At 36.5% G+C, this 23,738-nt stretch overlaps 2 protein-coding genes across 2 annotated transcripts in view; one reads left to right on the top strand and one right to left on the bottom strand.

The window, feature by feature from the left end:
- Positions 1–23,738, bottom strand: part of LOC134541174 (corticotropin-releasing factor receptor 1-like) — a 163,618-nt gene that overhangs the window by 12,583 nt on the left and 127,297 nt on the right. The window contains exons 5-9 of the mRNA XM_063384406.1: positions 22,838–22,929; positions 19,011–19,137; positions 17,063–17,173; positions 15,456–15,571; positions 12,751–12,842 (exon numbers count right to left, since the gene is read on the bottom strand). Coding sequence (XP_063240476.1) covers positions 12,751–12,842; positions 15,456–15,571; positions 17,063–17,173; positions 19,011–19,137; positions 22,838–22,929 — 538 coding nt within the window. The remainder of the gene's footprint in view (positions 1–12,750; positions 12,843–15,455; positions 15,572–17,062; positions 17,174–19,010; positions 19,138–22,837; positions 22,930–23,738) is intronic.
- On the top strand, positions 5,240–10,478 carry LOC134541175 (uncharacterized). The gene is made up of 2 exons (XM_063384407.1): positions 5,240–5,458; positions 8,378–10,478. Exons 1-2 carry the CDS (start codon positions 5,450–5,452, stop codon positions 9,398–9,400), a joined length of 1,032 nt encoding a protein of 343 aa, XP_063240477.1. The 5' UTR covers positions 5,240–5,449; the 3' UTR covers positions 9,401–10,478.

Below are 23,738 nucleotides of genomic sequence, written 5' to 3'. Positions count from 1 at the left end.
TTATCCGCCAAGGACGCTGCTATGACCCAGAAGCCAAGCTACTTCAAATTAAAAACCAATTTCTTCACTTGGGCTTCTTTCGAAATAATTCATGCTTAAAAACGTGATTTCTTTCCGGTTCGGCATCCGACAACGAAGCTGCAACAGCAGTAAACTATTAGTTAAAAATTTTGTGGTTCTTAATTTTATTAAACGACTATTCTATTGAGAGAGAAAAAAAGTTTTCCGTAAAACCCAACAAAAGAAGAACCAACGCCAACACTAACAGTAATATCTAGGGCTATGCAGATTTCGCGAAACGATTTTGAGACTAGCTGAAAGTTATAACACTGAAGCATTTTCTGTGTTTCGGGATTGGGTGAGTTTCTCCCAGGTACATATCGATTGTAACGACACCAATCACATTAATCCAGTGCGGAAGTAAACGCGTCTTGAATGGCTCGGCCAATTAAGGCAACGACTTCTTTCGTTAGACGGCCGCCAATCACAAGGAAGAAACCACAGGTGCGGGCATACCTTGTTGCAGTCTAATAGGTGTGCAGATCTTTTCGCGAGAAATGCCTGCCCCTAGTAATGTCTTTAAAAAATTATTTTCAGAACCGTAATTTAAATTAATTTTTAAAGTGTAACGAAAATTGCAACACCGTTGTGCCACTTCAGTAACGCTTTGCCGAGAGAGTGAGAAGTTGAGGCCCCCACCTCCTTTTTTTTCCCTCTCTGCCATCGAACGCCCCGGTCTTGAACGTTGCAATTTTTTGTTACGTTCTTATGAGCCATCGCCTCGCCTTACGCTACCGCACAGAAGGAAAAAAAACATTTTCTGTACTTTCACAAAATATTCCTTTTGGAAACTAGTAGCTTTGTACAACTCATGGCTATAATTTTTTTTTGTATCTACGAAATACATTTTTTTTCTCAGGATGGTATTGCGTATTTCCTACGAAAATTGGCGCATTATTTTACATTTTGATTAATGTTTTATTCCCATCGTAGAGCACATAAAAATTTTTAACGTTATTTCTAACGGATTTTATATGGTGGGGCGTATAAAAAAAAACATGAGAGTTTTGATTATATTTGCAAAAGGGGAGGTGCAGAAAGGGAGGATTCCTTTTGAGAAAGGAAATTTAATAGTCCTCGTTTCCTTTTGAAAGGACTTAAGTGGTGTCCTTAAACAAAACCGGGCTCCGAGCGAACTTGATAGAAAAGTGTAACACGAGAAAGGAAAATTATAATAGAATGTTAAATAATTATAATTGTTTTGTTTTTATTAATGTGCGCAGTTAATACTGGAAAGATATTCAGGTGCAGGTATAAATTCAATCAAATTAAACATTTTAAATAAATTCCTATTAATAAAAAACAGGTGTATAAATTTAATTGTTTAATTTACTAAAATATACGAGATGAAATTTAATTAAGAATGAAAATCAATAAATACGCTGAATGTTTATTCAAATTTAATAATTTTAATTGTTTATTAAATAATAATTTAATACTTTTTCATTTATAACGCAAATAAATTATACATTCGGGAACATAACCTCACTTACATAGGTACACTTGAAAAACGTTTATGAACATTATTTCTATCACCGATATTCGCAGTAAATAAAAGTTTTTTAATTATATGGACCAGTATTCAGTATCAATCAATAACGTATGTGATTTAAAATCATATTCGAGGTACTGGGAAAACAAAAAGCAAAAAAATTCCTGTGTAAGAACACGTTAAATGTTACTGCGAACACTGTTTTGCAGCGATACAGTTTTTTTTTGTTTTTCGTGCAAATTCACACATTTACGAATATCTGTTATTTTGCACGAATCTACTGTTTACCAGCTGTGACGGAAGTTTCACTTTGAAGCAAACCTCTCCTCTCGAGGAAAGAGTCTAGCGAAGACATAGGACAATAAAGTTAGTTTACACGTGAGAAGCCTAAGATGTACATCAAGTTCTGTCCCTGCCCGAACACGCCCGAATATTCACCTTCGGCCAACCACGGGATTTGTTTTATTTTTGCGCAGGTAAAGTGAATTCAAATATTAAAAGTGGTTGGTTTGGTTAGCTACATTAAAACACTTTAAAACACTAAGAACGGTTGGTTAGGTTAGTATAGCTACATTAAAATAAACAGAGAAATATAAACATATGTATAAATGAACCCGAGGTTGGCCGAAGGTGAATATTCGGGCGTGTTCGGGCAGGGACAGAACTTGATGTACATCTTAGGCTTCCCTTTACACGTCAGCCTATCAGAAGGGGCTGAGTTTTCACCCCCCAAATCCGCCGACTCGTTTCGGGAAAGTAATTAACACACCCAGATCACGCGCGCTGTGGTGTTGTTTTCAAAAGTTTTCTCACGCCAACTCAGCTCCTTTGAAGTCGGCGCCTCAAGAGGATAATGTGCGGCTCGATTATCGTCTTCAGGTGGAACAGACAGGCCTGCCGTGAAAACACACCCCCCTCCCCCCACCAAGAGAACTCGCAAAAAAAAAAAACAAAAAAAAAAACACCACCCAATTTGCATATCTTCCGCGAGACGGCGTTGGTTTTTCTGCGCGGATTAGCTTTCCGTAACCTCGTTAATTTTCTGCCGCCCCTAACGAGCGCGCATTGATCTTCTATTCTCATGAAAACCAAATAAACCAGAATTTTTTTTTTTAATAAAGCCAAGAAACACAGGTCAAAGTAAAATTGAAATTAATTTTTATTACTTTTTTTTTATGCGCTAAACGGTCTATAATCATGAGTGAAAAAATGATGATGATAATATTAAGCCAAGGTTGTACCCAGGTAAGAAAAGAATTATTGTAAAAGGTATTTGGGGGGTGGGGTGGCCATTTTTTTTTGGGAACTCAACTTCCTTCTTGCGGGATGAGGGTCCATGGTGTCATACGATAATAAACAACAACAATAGAAAAAAACATAGTTTACAAAAACGTATTTTTTGAACAATTTTTTGTGAAGTAATTTTTAAATTTTCTCAGACTTTACAAAGGGGGCGACGCTTTACTGGTGCTTCTAGCGCGGTGTCGCCTCTGAACTGGCGCGCTGTCTTCTCGTCGTCACAGGACAACTGTGAAACTTGAGCGGTGACCGTAACATAATATGACGGATAAATGAAGATAAAGGTGTAATGCAAGTCCCTTAAGTGCTTTCAAGAATCTGTACCGGTTGATTTATGCCTAAAAATTACTCTGAAAACACGCGTTTTTAGCCATTTTATCTCTTCTAAAAATACGATTTAAAAAATTCATCCGAAATCAAAAGTACTTTTCGGCACTCAGCGAACTCTTAAATGCTTTTCGTAAGCAGACCCCCACTCGGATGTCTCGAGTAGTTTTGAAATGGCGTTGTTTTTCCTGAAGCTCTGCGCATCGTGTGTGTGCCCGGGTAGGCAGGTGTCTTAAGGCATGACTGTCAAGGGAATACTCCCGCCCTTTTTTGATCCGGAGAGGTTTTAAGAGCTTCAGCTTGAGTTAACCCATCCCAGCATCTCGGCCGACTGCTTCGCTTGGAGCTGACCAGACAGTTAGCTGTGTCCTTAGCCTTTGGACTTTACTTGATGTAAGCTTTTGGACATACGCCATTGCTAGAGACATGCAAAATTCGCGGATTCATTTCGCGATAGGCTAGCATCAAAACAACTATACCTTCGTACCGCTTCTGCGATTGGCCCACATTTTATCCGGGGAACTGTGAGCCAATGGGAAACACTAAACCAAGAAAGTGCCGAATTACAGACAGCCTAGTTGAGACGTCTCACGCGTCAGTAGCCAATGAACAGGTGTCATTTCCGCGAGTATTTAAAGGACTGTGGAGTCTATCCTAGAGGTCAATGAATCCGCGAATTTTGCAGGTCTCTAGCCATTGCTAAGCACATGTATGTCTGTAGAAGAAAACTACAAAAATCCAAAAGACAAAAAAAAACACAAATTAAGCAAAAATTAAATTGCTGTTGTCAACAGGATAATATACACCACATAATATTCCATAACAGGGATATGGTCAAAAAACATAGAAAAACCAAGAAAAATGGACTAAGAGAACGAAAGAAAAACGCCACAAATGATGAATTGAACCCCTAAAAAAAAATTCAGCACAATAGTTGAAACGAGACAAAAACACAACAAAACGAAAAGACTTTAGACCTTTGTCAGCAACTGCTGGCGCCTGTCCGGACCTGGGGAGAAAGGCAGCAGTGGAAGCCTTATTTCCACAGACGAGAGAGCCAAACGTCCGATCGTGCATCTTCAGTTTTTTTTGTTCATTGTAAATAAATATGGCGGTGTTGATAAAAGGAAAGACCATAAACAAGGCAACGGTATTTATTTGCACGCCACCATATTTTTCGTTTGCCGTGTGTCCGTGAATGTTTATTTTGGACAACTCATGACAACTAATGGTCAATTATGGTTAGGTTAGCTACATTATAAATACTTTAAAACATTGTGGACGGTTTATTTGGTTAGGATAGCCACATTAAAGATACTGTGAAATTATGTAAACGGTTTCCTAGCGCTGTATAGCTACATATTAAAAAAGTTATTTGCTGAGCAACCATAAAATGATTTTACAGTATTTTTAATGTAGCTATACATACCTAATATAACCAACAATCCACAATGTTTTAAAGTATTTATAATGTAGCTAACCTATCCTAATCGACCGCAAAATTTAATGCCACACCGGTTTATACAATGCGATGGAACGGCGTGTGACGTATGAGTAAGCTACATCCCAAATAAACATTGGCGTAACCAGGGGGTGGGGGGTTAGGGGTTCAAACACCCCTTCCCCCCTCTTAGCACCAAAACCTTTCATTAATTTCTTATTCATCACTCAAACAAATTTCATATTAAAATTAATCAAATTTTTACCATTACAATATTTAAAGTTAAGTACCGAAAACTGCTAAAATAGCACTATTTTACACCTTAAAATCCAAATTTTCCCGGGGGAGGACCCCCGGACCCCCCGCTTTAATACGGGTAGGTGGGGGGGGGGGGCATGCTTCCTAACACCCCCCCATACACAAATCCTGGCTACGCCACTGCAAATAAATACACCTGTTGTGGTACGGAAACAAAAAAAAAAAAAAAAAAGCGAGCATGAACTTCGGGGAACTTCGGGGAACTTCGGGTGTGGCTCTCTCGTCTGTGAACTGAAGGCTTCCAGGCGGTGTTGTTAGACGTTGACCTTGGCCGGGAAAAAGGAGGGAAAGCTTCGTCCACGGAAAAAAGGAAAACTCGACGCGGTTGTTTGCTACGTCCCATACACTTCGGCCCGAACCCGGGGGGCGTAAGTGTCGCGCGTATAAAAGACCACGAACCAGAGCCACGGGCCAATCACAACGGAGGTTGCATCGAGCCGTGCAAGACGCTACGTCGAGCGAAGCCGCCTCAAAGAGAGAGAGAGAGAGAGAGAGACGGAGAAAAACACGCAATGTCATCGGTGAGTACAATTTACAATTTAATAGGTTTTTATTCACACATATTCACACTTTACATGTTTTGGACATATTTTTTTGGAATGGCATCCCAGCACGCAGTGCTCTTTTGCCAAAGTTATTTTATAATTATTTATAATGATTCATATTATTTACAGTTTTGGTAACAATCATATTTTCCCTCTTTCCCGATTGAAAAGACGAAGTAACGTGAATTATTTCGCTAACCTTTATTTAATTTATTTACCGACTTTACTTGACCGTGACGAAGTTCACGCATGTTTACGAATAACACGTAAAACAAAACGAACACTAACTTCGAACCTAACTAATTATTTTTTTTTTAAATTTTACAAATAAATAAATTACTGACGTGTATGATGAATCGTAATAAATGGCACGTAAAAATACGAAACATAATTCGACGTGTAAATTATTAAAAAATGAATTTTTTTAATAAATTAATTAATTGAAATTGCGTATTACAGACAAGATTCGTGAAGTGGGGGAAAAAAAATCGTTTGAAATGTTAATGTAATATTATCATTTAAACTTTCATAAAATCATGATTTTTCTGTACAAAATAATTTTTTTGCGGTAAAATTTTGACATTTTGTGTACGTGTGCATCTTGCTGGTTCTTGAAACGCCCAATGAAAAAGCAGATGTGACATTACAGAACGTGTGTGATTCGTCTGCAAATAACTGCGTCATCTCAAAATGGTTCCTTCAACTCAAAGTTAGTATGCACTGTAATTTCTTTTTGGTCAAATGCTGTGCTTCAAAAATGGTCAAAATCGGTTGTTTTTTTTAAACTCAAGACGTGGTTTGATAAAAATAACATAACTAATAAATCTTTCACATTGTATTGGGATTACTCACTGTAAGCCAGAACAGCAGTTTTATTTTATTTTACGGTAACTTAAAAAAAAGTAATCATAGCCTTTGTCCGTTATGAAAGTGGAGGTACTTTAAAATCGGTTCAGTAATTATCGAGTTTACTTGTTAAAACAGTTATTTTATAATTTTAATTATAAATGATTTGAGGTAATTATTTATTCTTTTCCAATAATTATATTGCATGATTTTCGTATGACATAATTTAGTGATTTGATTCTGTTGCCTGTCTTAATAATATGAAAATCAACCAACTTTCAAATGCCAATGATTTTTCTCTCAAGGATTCATCTATAAAATTAATGTCATTACTCTTTCTTTAAATACTCGTCATGCCTTTTCTTTCATTTACGTCCGACTTCATGAACATTATAATTTTTCTATCTTTTGTAATGTGTTATCAGGGTCTCTTTCCTCTTTCAAGTAATTTTAACTTAGTAGTTTTTTTCCTTTGGGTTTGTGTTTTAGTAGTTTCAAATTAAATTATCTGCCAGCCATTTTAAATTATCCTTTGAAAGTATTCGCCTGCAGTACTATTAGGTTCTTACAAAGAACTCTTTTTTAGTGATTTGATATAAAAGATCGGTTTGCCAGCTAACCCTGTTGCTAAAAATCCGGTAAATATTTCTACATACTACAAGTTAGATTTCATTTTTTGAAGGAAACACAATTTTTTGTGTATTTATATATGTATATGTGTATATGTATGAATATGTATATCAGTATATGTTACTATCTATGTAGGCCTATGTATGAATAAATGTATGTATGCTGTGAACGTGTATGTATGTTTTAAATGTATGAATGTTTTTGTGTGTGAGCGTGTGTAAAATTTCTCTATTTTATAATGCTCAATTGATTTAAATTAAATTTAATATTTAGGGTTTTTAATTATAAAAATTCTTCCTAACGCTCTAAAATAACTTGCAAAATAAGAATTGCAGTAATACATTTATAAGAAATAAAAAATTTTAATTTTAAAATTCCTTTCAGAAAAAAATAAACATTTATAATTAATTGATAGTTAATTTAAACCATTAAACATTAAATATTTGTACTATTTTAGAATTCCGATTTTATAACATAACTTATGTATTTGTAAATAATTTTTCAATAGCAAATTATTAAACAAATAAATAAAAACACAAGCTTATTTCTCAAGTCTTAACTAATATAGTTAGCAATCTAGACAAAAAATAAAATCGAAACAAAAAATATGCGTACAATAACGTACATTTTATTAAAAAGGAATCAAAACATTTTTACATTCGTTATAAAATTTATTATTTTAACACTTTAAGTAATCAGATTTTAGTAAAATTGTGTAAATAGCAATTTAAATGTGTGCATTTAAAAAATAATTTTTATGAGCTTTGGTTAACATTTTTGTATTTTAATTCGCCATAACATGAAGAAAATGCTAGTGTTTTGAAAAATATCTGAACTAGAAACTTTTTTTTTTTTTTTTAGTAAATATAGGTATGAATATCTACAGGATACTCATAAACGTAGGGCCTACTTACAAATATTGTGACGTGAGAACTTTCCGCACTAATAGGCTAAATATTTTCACATTTCTCTAAAACGGTTTTTAAATAATATAATTATTAACTACATAAATAATGATAAAATGTGCCTTTAAGGTAATTCTGGCAGTTGAAATCAGCTGGCACTATTGATTGGGATGTTCACTACGAATAAAGTTATCTGTTTATAAAAATAAAGTATGATCATTGCAGCAGTTCTACTGCTCCCTGATGATGGCGACTGCAAAGTCGACCGTAAAGTTCGTGAATTTTTTGCCAAGGACACGGCTACAACCCAGAAGCCAAGCTACTTCAGACAATGGCCGTAAAAGCCTGCGAACATTATTAAAGTATGAGCACATTTCCCCCCCCCCCCTTTAAATTCAGAACTGATGTGCAACTACAGCTCAGCTTAGAATGGTTTAGAATATTATAAATGACTAAGCCTTAGAGGAGTTTCTTGAGTGTGTCAGTAAACCACATTTTACGGTTTTGTTTCCAGCTGTTTTTTATGGTGACGTCGCTTGCAGCGGTTGCTGCCAACCTTGCTCCACATCATGCTTGGTCCCAGCCCCAGTACCGCGGACTGGCTTCTGGGGCGTACGGACTGCCTCCCGAGTCGAACGGACACGAGGAGACACGGCCCGGTACCAGCTTCGACTCTCCGACGGCATCTCCGGCTCGGCCCGAGCTCGGCAGCACGGTTCCGGCCTCGCCGTCTCCGTACCAGACACCGTCCACCGCGCCAATCCAGACACCCACCGAGCCGTACACCTGTCAGCCACCTCCTCCCCCGCCGACGGCGTCGTCCGAGACTCCGACGTGGGGCGACCGCGTCTCGGCCGACGACGCTCCGACGTCGAAACCCCCGGAGAGAGAGCAACCCCCACCAGCTCCCGCGCCACTCCCGCTACCACAGCCGCAAAGCACTTCCCACGCTCCTCCGGTCTCGCAAACCCTCAAACCAACCCTACCGGCTTCCAAACCGACAACGCCGGCCCGCAAGCCGACAACGCCAGCTCCCAAAACAACCCCGCCCAAACCCAAGCCGACCACTCCAGCCCCTAAGCCGACCCCACCTAAACCCAAGCCAACCACGCTAGCCCCCAAGCCGACCACGCTAGCTCCTAAGCCGACCCAACCAGCTTCCAAACCGACAACGCCAGCCCCCAAGCCGTCTCCACCCAAACCCAAGCCGACCACGCTGGCCACTAGCCCGACCCCACCAACACTCATACCGACCCCTCCCACGCGCACCCCGATCGCCCCCACCACGCCACCACGACCAACTTCCCCTCACTCCGTCTACGGAGCGCTCCCCTCCTACGGCCCGCCCACCCTGTCTCCCGTGTTCCGGAGTCTTTCCCCCCCTCCACCGCTGCCACAGTGGCAGCCTGTCTACCAACTGCACGACTTTCAAATACCACGACACGCGGCCCCGCTTCCCCCTTCAAGTTCCCCCCCACCCACGACGCGACCCCTCCCTCCGCCACCACCCACGCTACCAACCAATCCCTACGAATGAGTGCGCTCGTTAAGGGGGTGGTACTCTCAATTATTTCACTTCCATAATTTTGTGTTTTTCTTGAGTATTTTAATTTAAATTACTAATATAATACGCGTTAATTGTTTAAAAAAAATTGCTTTATAAGTTTAACAATGGATTTATTTAATAGTTTTTAGATATTTATAGGCCAACAGGTATGTAATTAATCGTTTGTGTGTAGACATGGTCGTGTATTACTTAATTATTCGTATATCATTTATTAATCTGTATTACTTAATTTTTGTATATCATTCATAAATCAATAAAATATTGGTTTTCTCCACAATCCAACAAACCTGAGGTTTTTTTTTTTCAGGAATTTGAGCAACCTAATTTTTATTGATTTATGAATAATTTACAAAAATTAATAAATACGTGTCAAACGATTAGTTTAATACTGCATGTGACACGATTACACGTTCTTAGTTCATGCTACGGTAGACATAAAAATTGGCCTTTTGTGTTTTCTGAAAATTATTGAATAAATAAAATCTCCAAATTATCGAAACTTTTTATAAACAATTACATTATAGATTTATTAAAAATAATGAACAAAAACACAAATTTATGGAAGCGAAATTATTTAGGATGTACATACGTAATGAGCGCAACCTCCTAATTCTGCTGAAACGAACTGATTTGAGTTGCATTCATTTGTGTTCGCACACTAAGCTTCGTTCTTCGTGCTTCGATCGTGCATTATTTGGAGATATTTAGTACTAAAGCTTGTGAAGTACGTGCAATCAATGGTCTTGGGGCCCGTAGAGATGAATAGTTGTTTTGAGCATGTTTTACCACTAATGCAACCAACACTTGACTTAGTTACTAACACAATAAATGTTTAGTTGAATGTAGAATGTGTTTTGTATGAATTGTAAATAAAACAAAAAAATATTGTAAATAAATTCTTGCACTGATCTAAATGTAATTCTTTATTCCCATTTTACGTAAAGCTTTTCTTTCTTTTTTTTGCAGGAATAATACTTTAATTTAATCATTGTTTTGATGGGAAAAAAATTTCAGCGTAATTCACATTAAAATTATAATGGTAATCAAACCGCATTTTTAATAACTATTCTCTTCACCAATACGAATTTTTACACAAATATTTACCAAAATAAAATCAATTTTGGAGTAAATGTTTATAATTTCTAGGCCCTAAACAAACAAAAAATTAAAAATTCATATTTTGAATTTAGTTTTTTTTTCTTTTTAAAACCTGGGTTCCATTAACGAAAATATTTGGTCCACGAAATGTATGAAATTCAGCAAAAATATGTCATTTTATCATTATGTTAATGTATGAAACATTTATTTTTATTTGCTGTCATAAGTATATTATACATATTATTTTATAACCATTTGCACTTTAGTGGTTGATAAAATTGTAGCTGTAGTGGTGTTTAAAACTGATTCTTCGTTGATGTATTGTTTACTTTTTTTGTTAGACAATACTGACTTTATGATGGCATTTCTTACTACCATTCCGCAAATTAGCCTTTATGTAAATTCGACTTGTTTTGTTAACAAATTTCTAACAAGGGTGTCTACACCAGTTACGTCACACACCCACACAATAGACTTATGCATATATTATTTAAACTTACTTGAAAGTAACACCTAGAGATATGGGAAATTTGTGGGTTCAATGACCTGCGGACTATGTTCGACAGTGTTTTGTCTTATCGAACCTTTATCGTTTATTATTGGCTGCTGTCTTTCAGAAATTACATTTAAATTACGTTATTTTATAGTTCAGTTGTTGTGAGTTTATTATTGGTTTGGAATACCTTGGGGCTTGTGAAAATACAAGTTGCAACAAAAATTTAATACCATACATAATATAATGTAATAATCCTTGGCTTTAAATTTCCGGAATAAAATTATTCTTAAACGCACTAAATTAAAAAAAAATGAGTTGCATAATTTGAATTCAACATAAGATAAACAATGAAAGGTTTGAGGTAGCTCAGACCTTGAAATAAACTTTTGATAGTGATGCATGATTGAAAACATATTTGAAGATATCTGGCCATATTAATTCGATGGAGAAAATATGAAGCCATTTTCCGTCCAATTTCACAACCCTTCCAACTCTACTGTCGAATGTACTTTGGAGACAAATATTTGACAGGGACTGATAAAATAACATGATAAGTGAGGGCCAAATCGGCCAAGATAAAATACAACTAAGCAAATTTTTGTTAATAATCCAGAAATAACCTGGAAAAAAAGAAAGTATCTGAACTTAAATAGGAAAACAATGAGAGCTCGCAAACAGCTTTAACGCTAAAAGAAAAATATTGCAAACAACATTTACAAATAAACACACCGGTTTGAAACATTCAAGCGATCTTACAACCCAAAATCTGGACACTTTTTGTAGTATCATTACTGATTTTGTCCAGTTCTCCACATTTCAAAGTCTAGCTATGAGTGTGCAGGAGGGGTCTTGGTTAGGGAAAGACTCTAAGTATGTCTCAGGCCGAAGCCCATACGCTCTAACCATGCTTGGTATTAGCCATGCAGGAGAGGTAGCATGCATCATGTGCTAGGAGGGGGATTGGCCAGTCATGGCAGCAATTGGCGCCATGACTAACTCCCCTCACCGACTATACTAGACTAAAACTAGATAAGTTTAAACCAACTAAAACCTGCTTAGACACAGGGGAAACCCTTGGCTCTGGCATGCGGGATGCAAGAGTTTCATGCATTAATAACATGCAGGTCGGTTACGGGAAACAGAAGGATGGTTCCGGAAGAAGAGTTGGACAGAGTAGAAAGACTACTAAGCAAAAGGGCGTTAGCTTGGGCATTTTAGTCCGCTTTAGTTTCGGTGGCACTGGTTGTTTCGGGTTGGGGGGGGGGGGGCGACTTTGTCGTTTCTCGCCAGGGCTGCCAGCCAGCCTAAACTAAATTAAGAAGGGGAAATTGATAGAGACCGGTAAAAATTTGCGAGTTCATTTCGCGATAGGCTAAAATACAAATAGTTATACCTCAAGTGCTAATTCTGCTATTGGCTCAAAACTCGCCTGGATGACTCTGGGACAATGAGAAACACCCAAACCAAATCTTTATACGAATCATAGGCTGCTACGTTGGGACGTCTCACAAGACAGCAACACCAATGAGTGGGTGACATTTGACCGAGTGTACGTAGAACTGTGGAGTTCATCCTGCAGGTCATTTAACCCGCGAATTTTTCCGGTCCCTTAGAAATTGAGTGTACGCAGTGGGACTCGAACGAACCCGAACGATATTTTCGGTCCGTCCAGTGACACCAACTGTACCGGCGTACAGGCGAGCAGTGTTGCAAACCTACAACCCACCTGAAGGACAGGAATATGACGAGCGAGATGAACAGCGCCAGGCAGGAGATGGAGTACCCGCAGACGTACAGCGAATTCACGTTCAGCCTGAACTGCAAACAGAGATGGGAAGCCTTCATTTCACAGACGAGAGAGCCACACCCAAAGTTCCCCGAAGTTCATGCTCGCTTTTCTTTCCCCGTTACATCCCATTGTATAAACCGGTGTGGCATTAAATTTTGCGGTCGATTAGGATAGGTTAGCTACATTATAAATACTTTAAAACATTGTGGATGGTTGGTTATATTAGGTAAGTATAGCTACATTAAAAATACTGTAAAATCATTTTATGGTTGCTTAGCAAATAACTTTTTATTATGTAGCTATCCAGGGCTAGGAAACCGTTTACATGATTTCACAGTATCTTTAATGTAGCTATCCTAACCAAATCAACCGTCCACAATGTTTTAAAATACTTATAATGTAGCTAACCTAACCTAATTGACCATTAGTTATCATGAGTTACAATGAACCAAAAAAAAAAAAAAAACCGAAGATACACGATCGGGCGTTTGGCTCTCTCGTCTGTGAAAAGAAGGCTTCCCAATAAAGATAGCCGCAGGCAAGCATCACAAATCAATTTTTCTGACGCCAAAAAAGGTATGTACAGGATGATTCCAAATGTGTGCGCTAGCATACGTTAGGTGGCGATGCAACACAACTAGCCGAGCAAACGTCTCCACATGTTTTAATTTATTTTTGATGCGATAACGTCTTACAAATCGATGAACGCCGGCTGCACGCACAAAAAAATTGTCACGTTCCGCCTGAGCCTAGAGTGCAAGAACCGGCCAATCCACCGTGCGAGAAAATCTTCTATAATATCAAACAGGTTAAGGCGGGCTTTTTTAACTAATTGTTCGTGATTATATCTAAACAAATTATTTAAATTAAATTTTCAAAAACTGTAAATAATATTTGAAAATTAATAAGTATGCAAATTTTCATCATATGTTTTTTTATGACGTTATCACATAAAATTATCAACCGTAAACCGACTTTACAGACAAACCCCCCCCCCCTTTTTTTTTAAGTTTCACAGAACTACTACAACGATCACAAACTCTCGTCTTTATCATACTCAAATTAAATATTTTTTTAAAATTTATATTTATCAATGTATTGCATATACAATTAAATATAGTTTTGAGATGCATAAATAGAGAATTCGCGGATTAATTAAGCGATAGGATAAAATTCAAATTAACACATAACCTTTCAAGATGTTCCAGCTATCGGTCCACTGTTGATGAAGAAGGCTCTAGACCAATATGAAAACTCTCAACCAAAGAAGGATCCAATCCCAGACAAACAAGTTTGTGATGACGCGCAAACCAACCTCCAATGAACTGGCGTTATTTGCCCGAGTACGCAGATGACTGTGTAGTATATCCAGAAGGTAAATGAACCAGCGAATTTTTTTCCAGGACCAATGTATAAAATATAATCATACATAAAATAATTTAATGACATAATACTCATAATAGTAATATTTTTATATTATTCAATTTATTTATCTATTATATTTTATATTTTAAATCACAAAATCCAAAAGTGTACACACATTATCTTTACATTACTAAATTTTTAATAAAAACTCATATTTTTATCTAAGCCTACGTCAAACTCGAAAAAAAAATCATGTACGATACCTCTCTCACATCAGCCCCCAAAAAAAACACCATTACACTCGATGGCAGCTACACATAACACACGACACACCGTAAAATATATTTTTTTAAATACTCATGAAAAATTGCATATTTTAAATTTTGTACAGCGTATATTAGTCAAATTTAGTAATGACAGAAATTAAAATATGCTTACCTCCAAGTCGAGTAGTCAGACCAATTCAAAAAATACAACAGTAAACAGAGGCCCACCTCCAAGTCGTGTAGTCAGACCAATTCAAAAGAGACAGCAGTCAACAGAGGCCCACCTCCAAGTCGTGTAGTCAGACCAATTCAAAAGATACAACATTCAACATAGGCCTACCTCCAAGTCGTGTAGTCAGACCAATTCAAAAGAGACAACGGTAAGCAGAGGCCCACCTCCAAGTCGTGTAGTCAGACCAATTCAAAAGAGACAGCAGTCAACACAGGCCCACCTCCAAGTCGTGTAGTCAGTCCAATTCAAAAGAGACAACAGTCAACAGAGGCCCACCTCCAAGTCGTGTAGTCAGACCAATTCAAAAGTGTCGGCAGTAAACAGAGGCCCACCTCCAAGTCGTGTAGTCAGACCAATTCAAAAGAGACAACAGTCAACAGAGGCCCACCTCGAAGTCGTGTAGTCAGAAAAATTCAAAAGAGACAACAGTCAACAGAGACCCACCTCCAAGTCGTGTAGTCGGACAAATTCAAAGGAGAAAACAGTCTACAGAGACCCACCTCAAGTCGTGTAGTCAGACCAATTCAAAAGAGACAACAGTCAACAGAGGCCCACCACCAAGTCGTGTAGTCAGACCAATTCAAAAGAGACAGCAGTCAACAGAGGCCCACCACCAAGTCGTGTAGTCAGACCAATTCAAAAGAGACAACAGTCAACATAGGCCCACCTCCAAGTCGTGTAGTCAGACTAATTCAAAAGAGACAGCAGTCAACAGAGGCCCACCTCCAAGTCGTGTAGTCAGACCAATTCAAATGAGACAACAGTCAATAGAGGCTTACCTCCAGGTCATCGACGTCGACACAGGTCGTGTAGTTGGACCAGCCCAGAGTGGAGTTGGCCTGCTCCGGCAGGCGATACCACGTAGCGTTGCCCAGGCAACTCCGACGCGCGAAACCTGCGCACGAACGCACGAAGAGACACGAGGTAACATTGAAACCTCGTAATCTACCATCAGGCTGTCTTGTTCCGTTATTGGACCGTTGTTGAACGTGAAGCCTAGTGATGTACATCAAGTTCTGTCCCTGCCCGAACACGCCCGAATATTCACCTTCGGCCAACCTCGGGATTTTATTTATTTTTGCGCAGGAAAAATGAGTTCAAATATTAAAAGTGGTCGATTACGTTAGCTACATTAAAACACTATGGACGGTTAGTTAGGTTAGTATAGCTGCATTAAAATATACAGAGAAATATAAATATATATATAGATAAAGCCGAGGTTGGCCGGAGGTGAAATTTCGGGCGTGTTCGGGCAGGGACAGAACTTGATGTACATCTTAGGATTCCCGTTGTTGACACACCAAGTCAATTCGTCCTACATGATACACAAGAGTTCATAAAACATTGAATGGCGTATTTTTTAAATAATATCTTAATGAAACTTAAACACTGACTGAAAGACAGCGGACAGGTTTAACCTATGGGTCTAGAAGGGTGGAATTATGCATACGAGTTCCTTACATAATGTAGGTGAGAACAAAAAAGGATGATTGAAATTTCATCTTCTAAGGGCGTAAAATAGGGGATGAAATTGTGGTATAATCCCGGCCGGCACACGGCTATTTTGTGATAAATTTAAACAATATCCTAATTTAATACTTTAAAGTGTTTCATTTTAAGGTTTCTTGTATCTACTTTAGGTAACATACTACAATTTGGTACTACTTAATACTTGTGTTCGTGTCTCATTAAAATAATTAAACTTCTAATCTGTAGTAACGGAACACACAAAAATTAAGGGCTACCACGTGTACGTCTTATTACTAACATTATAAAATTAATTGTGCACATTCTTGTCGACAACACTCATAAGTGCTACGAAATTTTTTTTCTTAAAATATATGTATTCTTATATAATAATTATTTACATTATAATATAATAAATATGTATTAATATTATAATCATATTTTAAGATTATAACTTCATGAAATATCCATTTTGGAATACCTCCATGGTCTATCGGTCCATGGTAGAGTAAAAAACCAAATTTTGTATCGTATTCCTTCCTTATGTATATATAATTTACCATCAAATATTGAAATATATGCTCTTTTTAAGATACCGATTGATTATTGATAAACAACTTGTGTTCTGATTTGAAAATGGTTGACAAAAAAAATGTAAGCACTTTGTAGCAAAAACAGTTATTTATTTAAAAATAGATATGTGTTTGCACACAATTCTATTTGTTTCGATTTTTTTCTTTTTTTCCTGATGGTTTATTCGATGGTTTCTGATAGTTTTTAGGATCGAGTCGCGAACCCACCTGTAAAACGCTTCCGCGACCCACCGTTCGGGAACCGCTGGCGGGGTTTAGGGCATAATCCGAATGAATCAGCAATGATGACTCGACGTTCCGCAATAGTTGGCAGCAATGATACTCACGCGTGGGGTCGAACCCGGTGATGAAGCTGGGGCAGGGATGCTGCGCCATCTGGCCGGCGGGCGTCTGGTCCCAGCAGGAGAAGCCGTCGAACTGCACAGGGCAGTGACCTTCTGCCAAAAATAAAAATAATTTCAATTATTAATTAATAACATTAATTAATACATATATAATAACTATTTAATAATTAATTATTAATTAATAAATAATTAATACACAATTATTAAATATTAGGTATTAATTAATAAATAATAACCAAATAATAATTAATTAATAATAATTAATACATTGAACCTTTATTACTTAATAAATAATAATTAATTAATAAAAATTAATTATTAAATAATAAATAATAAATTAGTAATAAATTAAACAATACTTATTAATTAATCCATAATAATATTATTTTACAATTATTAATTATTAATAAATTAAATAATCATAAATGAATAAATAATCATTAATTAATAAATAATTATTAGTTAAATAATATTAAATAAATTATAAATTAAATAATAATATAATTAATAAATGATTATTAATAATGATTTAATAATAATTATTTAATAATTGTTTAAAAATAATAATTAATTTTGTATTTAAATTAATTTAATTAATGTTAATAATTTGTCTTTCAGTGCTAACGTGTAAACATCCGACCTCTGTGACGAGCAGATTCGTTAATGTTCTCGTGTTGAAATTACACTTGGAAAAACACACAAACTTAACGTAAAGTTTATTTAAAAAATAACGCCCGAGTGTGATGAAATACGCTCGCGCAAATATTAGTGTGTGTTGTACAACATTTCCGGACGCGAATCGCACTTAAGTGTCCGCGGCTGCCGCTAGAATTCGCCACTCCGAGATCGTTTGATCGGCAGACCGAAATGTTAAAAACTACATAATAAAACGGATCCAATAAAAACGAAGAAAAAAAACATTGATTTTGTATGGATTTTACTGTACGTTTTGCTGTTGTAAATAATAGGTATATACTAATACATTTGTCGTTTAATTGGTTAGTTTGACTGTACTAAGAGGAATATAAACTTCTGTTTTCTTAAAGGAACCATTCGTGATAAAGCTATTTTGAGGCTTGTTTGAGCTATTTGAAGAGTTCTGTAGTTGGTGGCATAAGCATAATAAAACAAAATGAAGTTAAAATTATTGAACATTTGTAAAGCTTTTCCCCATGGTTTTGAAAATATTTGAGCTTGCATGAAACATCGGTTTATAATAAGAAATTCTCGCAGCATTACAAACTATTTCTTTTAAGAGTACAGGTGAGAGAAACCACACACAGACAAGGTGGCAAATACGGCAGTAGTATAGAATAGCATGTCCTGCGCCAGGGTTCAGGGTGTGGTGCCGTGGTGCCGATCGCCATCTTGGATTGTGACGTCACGGCGGCCAACTTGGATGACCTTGACCTTTGACCTTGGCCTTTGACCTTGACCTTGGCGGTCGTTTTGGATACGCCATCTTGGATGACATCATCGCCGCCATTTTGTTTTCTCAAACATTCCGCCATTTTTTCCGCAATTTTGAATGATGACGTCACTGTTGCAATATCCTTTACGGCCGCCACCTTGAACATCTTTATTTATTATCCGATTTTAATGAAAAAAAATTCTAAAATTTATAACAAAATTAAATAATTAAATTTTGATTCCGTTGCAATTTCTGTTACGGCCACCATCTTGAAAATCCGTAATTTTTATGTTATAAAATCGGGATAATTTTTAAAAATAAAAAAAAAAATAAATCGAACTTAATAATAAAAATTTAATAAAAAATGTACTCTTAAGTCATGGAATTCGGAGTCCTCGGTTCGAGCATGTAGAGGTCAATAAAAAAAAGACGGCGGTGTCGGCACGGCACCACACCCTGAACCCTGGCGCAGGACTTGCTGTTTTATACTACTTACTCGCGGCGACGGTTCGTGAGTACCTGAGTGGGGCGTGTGACGGCTCTTGTTGATGCACTCCTGGTACAGCTGCAGCACGTGTTTCCTCACCTCCGTCACCACGGACTCTGTCTCTCTCGTCTCCAGACGAGCCCTCGTCTGCTCCATCGCCTGCCGCAAACAGTCGGAGCGAACAACGTCGGACAGCGATTAAGGCACAGAACACTAACGGCCTCCCCCACCCGTAGTGAATAAGCCTTCTTTTCACAGACGAGAGAGCCGAACCCCCGATCATGCATCTTCGGTTTTTTTTTTTTGGGTTCGTTGTAAATAAATATGGCGGTGTTGATAAAAAAAGACCATAAACAAGAAAACAGTACTTATTTGTAATTGTTTTTAAAGGAAAATACCTAATTGAAGAAAAATTACTTCGTGGATTTGTTTATTTTTCATACAGTATTAAAAATCTAGGAAGTCCTTGTCTTCCACAAATATTCTCGGGACGCCCCACATTCCGTGAATGTTTATTTTGGACAACTCATGATAACTAATGGCTAGAGACCGAAAAAATTCGCGGGTTCAATGACCTTTAGGATAGACTCCAATATTATTTACACTCTCGTGCAAATGCCAACTGTTCATTGGCTGCTGACTTGTGAGTCGTCTCGACTGGGTGGCCTGTGATTCGACACTTCTATGGGTGAGGGTCTCTAATTGGCCCTCAGTCCTCCAGATTAATAGTGGACCAATGGCAGAAGCAGCACTAATGTATAGACTAATTATTTTAATTTTAGAATAACAAGAAATGAACCCGCGTATTTTTCAGGTCTCTACTAATGTTAAATTAGGTTAGGTAAGCTACATTATAAATACTTTGAAAAAATCGTGGACGGTTGATTTGGTTAGGATAGCTACATTAAAGATACGGTGAAATCATGTAAACGGTTTCCTAGCGTTGGATAGCTACATATTAAAAAAGTTATTTGCTAAGCAACCATAAAATGATTTTACATTTTTTTAAATGTAGCTATACTTACCTAATATAACCAACGATCCACGATTTTTTAAAGTATTTGTAATGTAGCTAACCTATCCTAATCAACCGCAAAATTTAATGCCACACCGGTTTATACAATAAGATATAACGTAATAAAAAAAAGCAAGCATGAACTTCGGGGAACTTCGGGTGTGGCTCTCTCGTCTGTGAAAAGAAGGCTTCCTAACGTAGCGCGCCTCGATCTCAATATACGGTTAGACGCGTAACACTGAACTATTTAATTCAGGCGACACAATTCACAAAGCGACAAAAACTGCACACACGTTCTTTAAACGATTCATGCAATGTGTAATTTTTATTTACTACAGCTTTTTGGACATAACGCCATTGCAGTTTTGCACTGTTTGTCATGGGAAAATTCCGAAAAACAAAAACAAAATTTGTTTGTCTGTAAAGTCGATTTACGGACGATAGTTTAACGTGACAACGTCATAACAAAACATTGATCAAATGATTGCATACTTTTATGAATAAATTTGAATCATTTTTATTGAATTATCACTATTTTGTATGAATACAAAGAAGGAGTGAAATTAAATCTACAATTTAATTGATAATTTGCTTTTATTTGCACTCATTAATTCAAATATGTTTATTACTTTAACGAGGAGATTATTTTAACTATAACTTTTATACATGATTGCTATTTAACTTCTTCCAATCTGTGTTATTCTGTTAAGGATAGGACGATGATAGGAAAAGTAGGAAACGAATGGGAGTGTTTCAAGTTTAATGTGCCTCGAAAACGTCAAATCGATGGTTGTTTCAATCGAGTGGAAGAGAAATAGATACGGCGCAAGCGTACAATTAGCGTAACGGGACACAGAGTAACGGGACAATGTGCGTAACGGGAGCCTTTTTCGTGCGTGCAGCCGGCGTTCATCGATTTATTAGATGTTGTCACGTCAATATGAACATAAAAATTCACAGAAAACAAGACAATCAGCTGATGTCAGACAAACTGAACCAGCGATAAAACTAAACAAAGTATTATGGAAAACACGACGACGACAGCACAAATGTATGATATAATTATATGTTAGGACGTTTTTTGTTCGTGCTGTTGTTGTTTTCTGTGAATTTTTTTATCTTCATATTTATATTTATGTTTTTGATTTTCGGAATTTTTCCGTGACAAAACAGTGCGAAATTTCAATGGTGTACGTCCGAAAAGCTGCATTAAATGAAAACCTGTTAAGTACAAAGCCTTTATAATACAATAGGTAATAAGAAACCACTTTTTTCTTCGTTTTTTACTTCCCATTTACACGACGTATTTACGTTGAAACCATACAAAACCATACAGTCTACCACAACGTTTATTTTTTTTCTATCCAGTTATCATTCAAGCTCGTAGAAATTCGAGAGAGAAAGAGGGAGAGAGAGATAAAAAAAAAGACAAAGATGGAAATTTCAGAGAGTCCAACTAATTTGCACCGCTTTTAATCTATCTGATAATTAAATTCTGATCTCATCAGGAAGTTTTGGTGGGTATCAGCTGCTGCAAAACTAAATTAAGATTAACTTTTTCCAAAATTTATAACAGCAATATAATACAGTCTGCTTTCTTCCATTCATTTCAGATGCAAAACGGATTAGTTATTTAATTTGGTTATTAAATTTTTTAGTGCTTTCTATTCAAGGACTGTGGTGTTTCTGTCATCTCTTAATGTTAATTAAAATGATCCCCTTATCTGGCAAACATTCTAAAAAAAAAAAAGGCTTCTTCAAGTAACGTAGAGATCGAAGGAACTATATTGTTGTAATTTTTTTCTTCCTATCAGAGAATTAAGAAGTCTTATGTAGCCTTTTCATTAAAGAATCAACTATACATAAAAAAAATTCATGGGTCCGACTGAAAAAACCTGACGTGAATTAAACATTATGAGCAATAAGTCGATACGAATGTGTGTCAGAGTCTTTAAAAAAATACTTTCAACTTTAAATGTGGTTTGTTCGAGTACCGACTAACGTGAAACGTTATCTATGTCGTAGCTACGACGTCATCACAAGTGATAAAATATCAAGGCGATAATACATACTGCATCCCAGTTTTCTTGAACGAGGACTTAAATAAAAAAAAGAGAAAATTACTCCTTTGCGAATTTTGCTGATGCGTAAATAATGTTGTCAGGCAGAGGTCTTGAGCATCAAGAGTGTAAATTTTTGAAGTATATTATTTACCTGCTCCGAAACTGTTACATATTTGCACACACAAGCCTGTACAATAGTGAAATTTTTTGACGTGACCGTCTAATAAATCGATGAACGCCGGCTGCACGCACGAAACGTGTCCCGTTACGCACATTGTCCCGTTACTATGTGTCCCGTTACGCTCATTGTACGCTTGCGCCGCATATACCTCTCTTCCACTCGATTGGAACAACCATCGATTTGACGTTTTCTAGGCACATTAAACTTGAAACACTCCCATTCGTTTCCTACTTTTCCTATCATCGTCCTATCCTTAACAGAATAACACAGATTGGAAGAAGTTAAATAGCAAACATGTATGAAGTTATAGTTAAAATAATCTGTTCGTTAAAGTAATAAACATATTTGAATTAATGAGTGCAAATAAAAGTAAAATATCAATTAAATTGTAGATTTCATTTCACTCCTTCTTTGTATCCATACAAAATTGTGATGATTCAATAAAAATGATTCAATTTTATTCATAAAAGTATGCAATCATTTCATCAATGTTTTGTTATGATGTTGTCACGTTAAACTATCGTCCGTAAACCGACTTCACAGACAACCAATTTTTTTTTGCTCACACGGGAATTCAAACAAAGGCGACTGTGTACTTACACTCAGCTGTGACTCGTTCAACCCGCACAAGGTTCCATAGTCGGGGCCGGAGACGTTTCTCCAATCGCCCGTCTCATCACACGTGCGGTTAACTGGGAAACAACACAACTGATCAGCTGTGTTCAGTCCTAGATCAGAACTGAACCAAAAAAAAATTCAAAGCAGTCACGAGGACTGCCGACAGAAGTGAAAACTTAAAACTGTAAACACACGGTTGTTATTTTTGGATAACCAAATTAATTGTTTGATCTTAAATTAAAACTTTAAAATCAAAGTAACTATTATTAATATTAATAATAGAATTTAAAAAAATACAAATATAATTTGAAATAAGAAATACTAACTTTGTAAAATATAACTGTGTAAAATAAAATAAAAATATTTTTTGATAAAAATATGAGACATTTTCGTAATTTATTGCGAAAAAATATTATCACACAACAAAATTGTTTTATCACGTTAGTAAAAAACTCCTAAATTACTATAAAATATGGATTGCATAGTAATTGTAGGTATTACAAAATAAATAATGGTGTTCTTAATTTTTAGGTTATATTTCTACAAAGACTCCGTTTTCTTCGTTATTTAAACTGTATATCTATATGAGAATATTAATATATTGTATACTCTCTATTTACTACACAGTAATCGTATACTTTAGACTTAAAATAAAAATAGAACAAAAACACAATTTGAACACTAATAGGAACATATATAGTGTTATCGTTAACACGTCACGTGACCATGTCGATGACAACTTACATGAATTTACTCCCTATCCAAACTTTCCCATAGAAGTTTTCTCTTCAAAAATTCGTCCATCAATTGCTTTTAACTGGGAAACAACAGAATTATTGGTCAGATGTGTTCAGTCGAAGATCATAACTGAACCAAAAATAAT

The sequence above is a fragment of the Bacillus rossius genome, chromosome 18 (assembly GCF_032445375.1).
Source record: "Bacillus rossius redtenbacheri isolate Brsri chromosome 18, Brsri_v3, whole genome shotgun sequence".
In the NCBI taxonomy this organism is placed as follows: Eukaryota; Metazoa; Arthropoda; class Insecta; order Phasmatodea; family Bacillidae; genus Bacillus; species Bacillus rossius.
The sequence above is the reverse complement of the archived record's forward strand: the minus strand, read 5'-3'. Positions and strand labels throughout refer to the sequence as shown.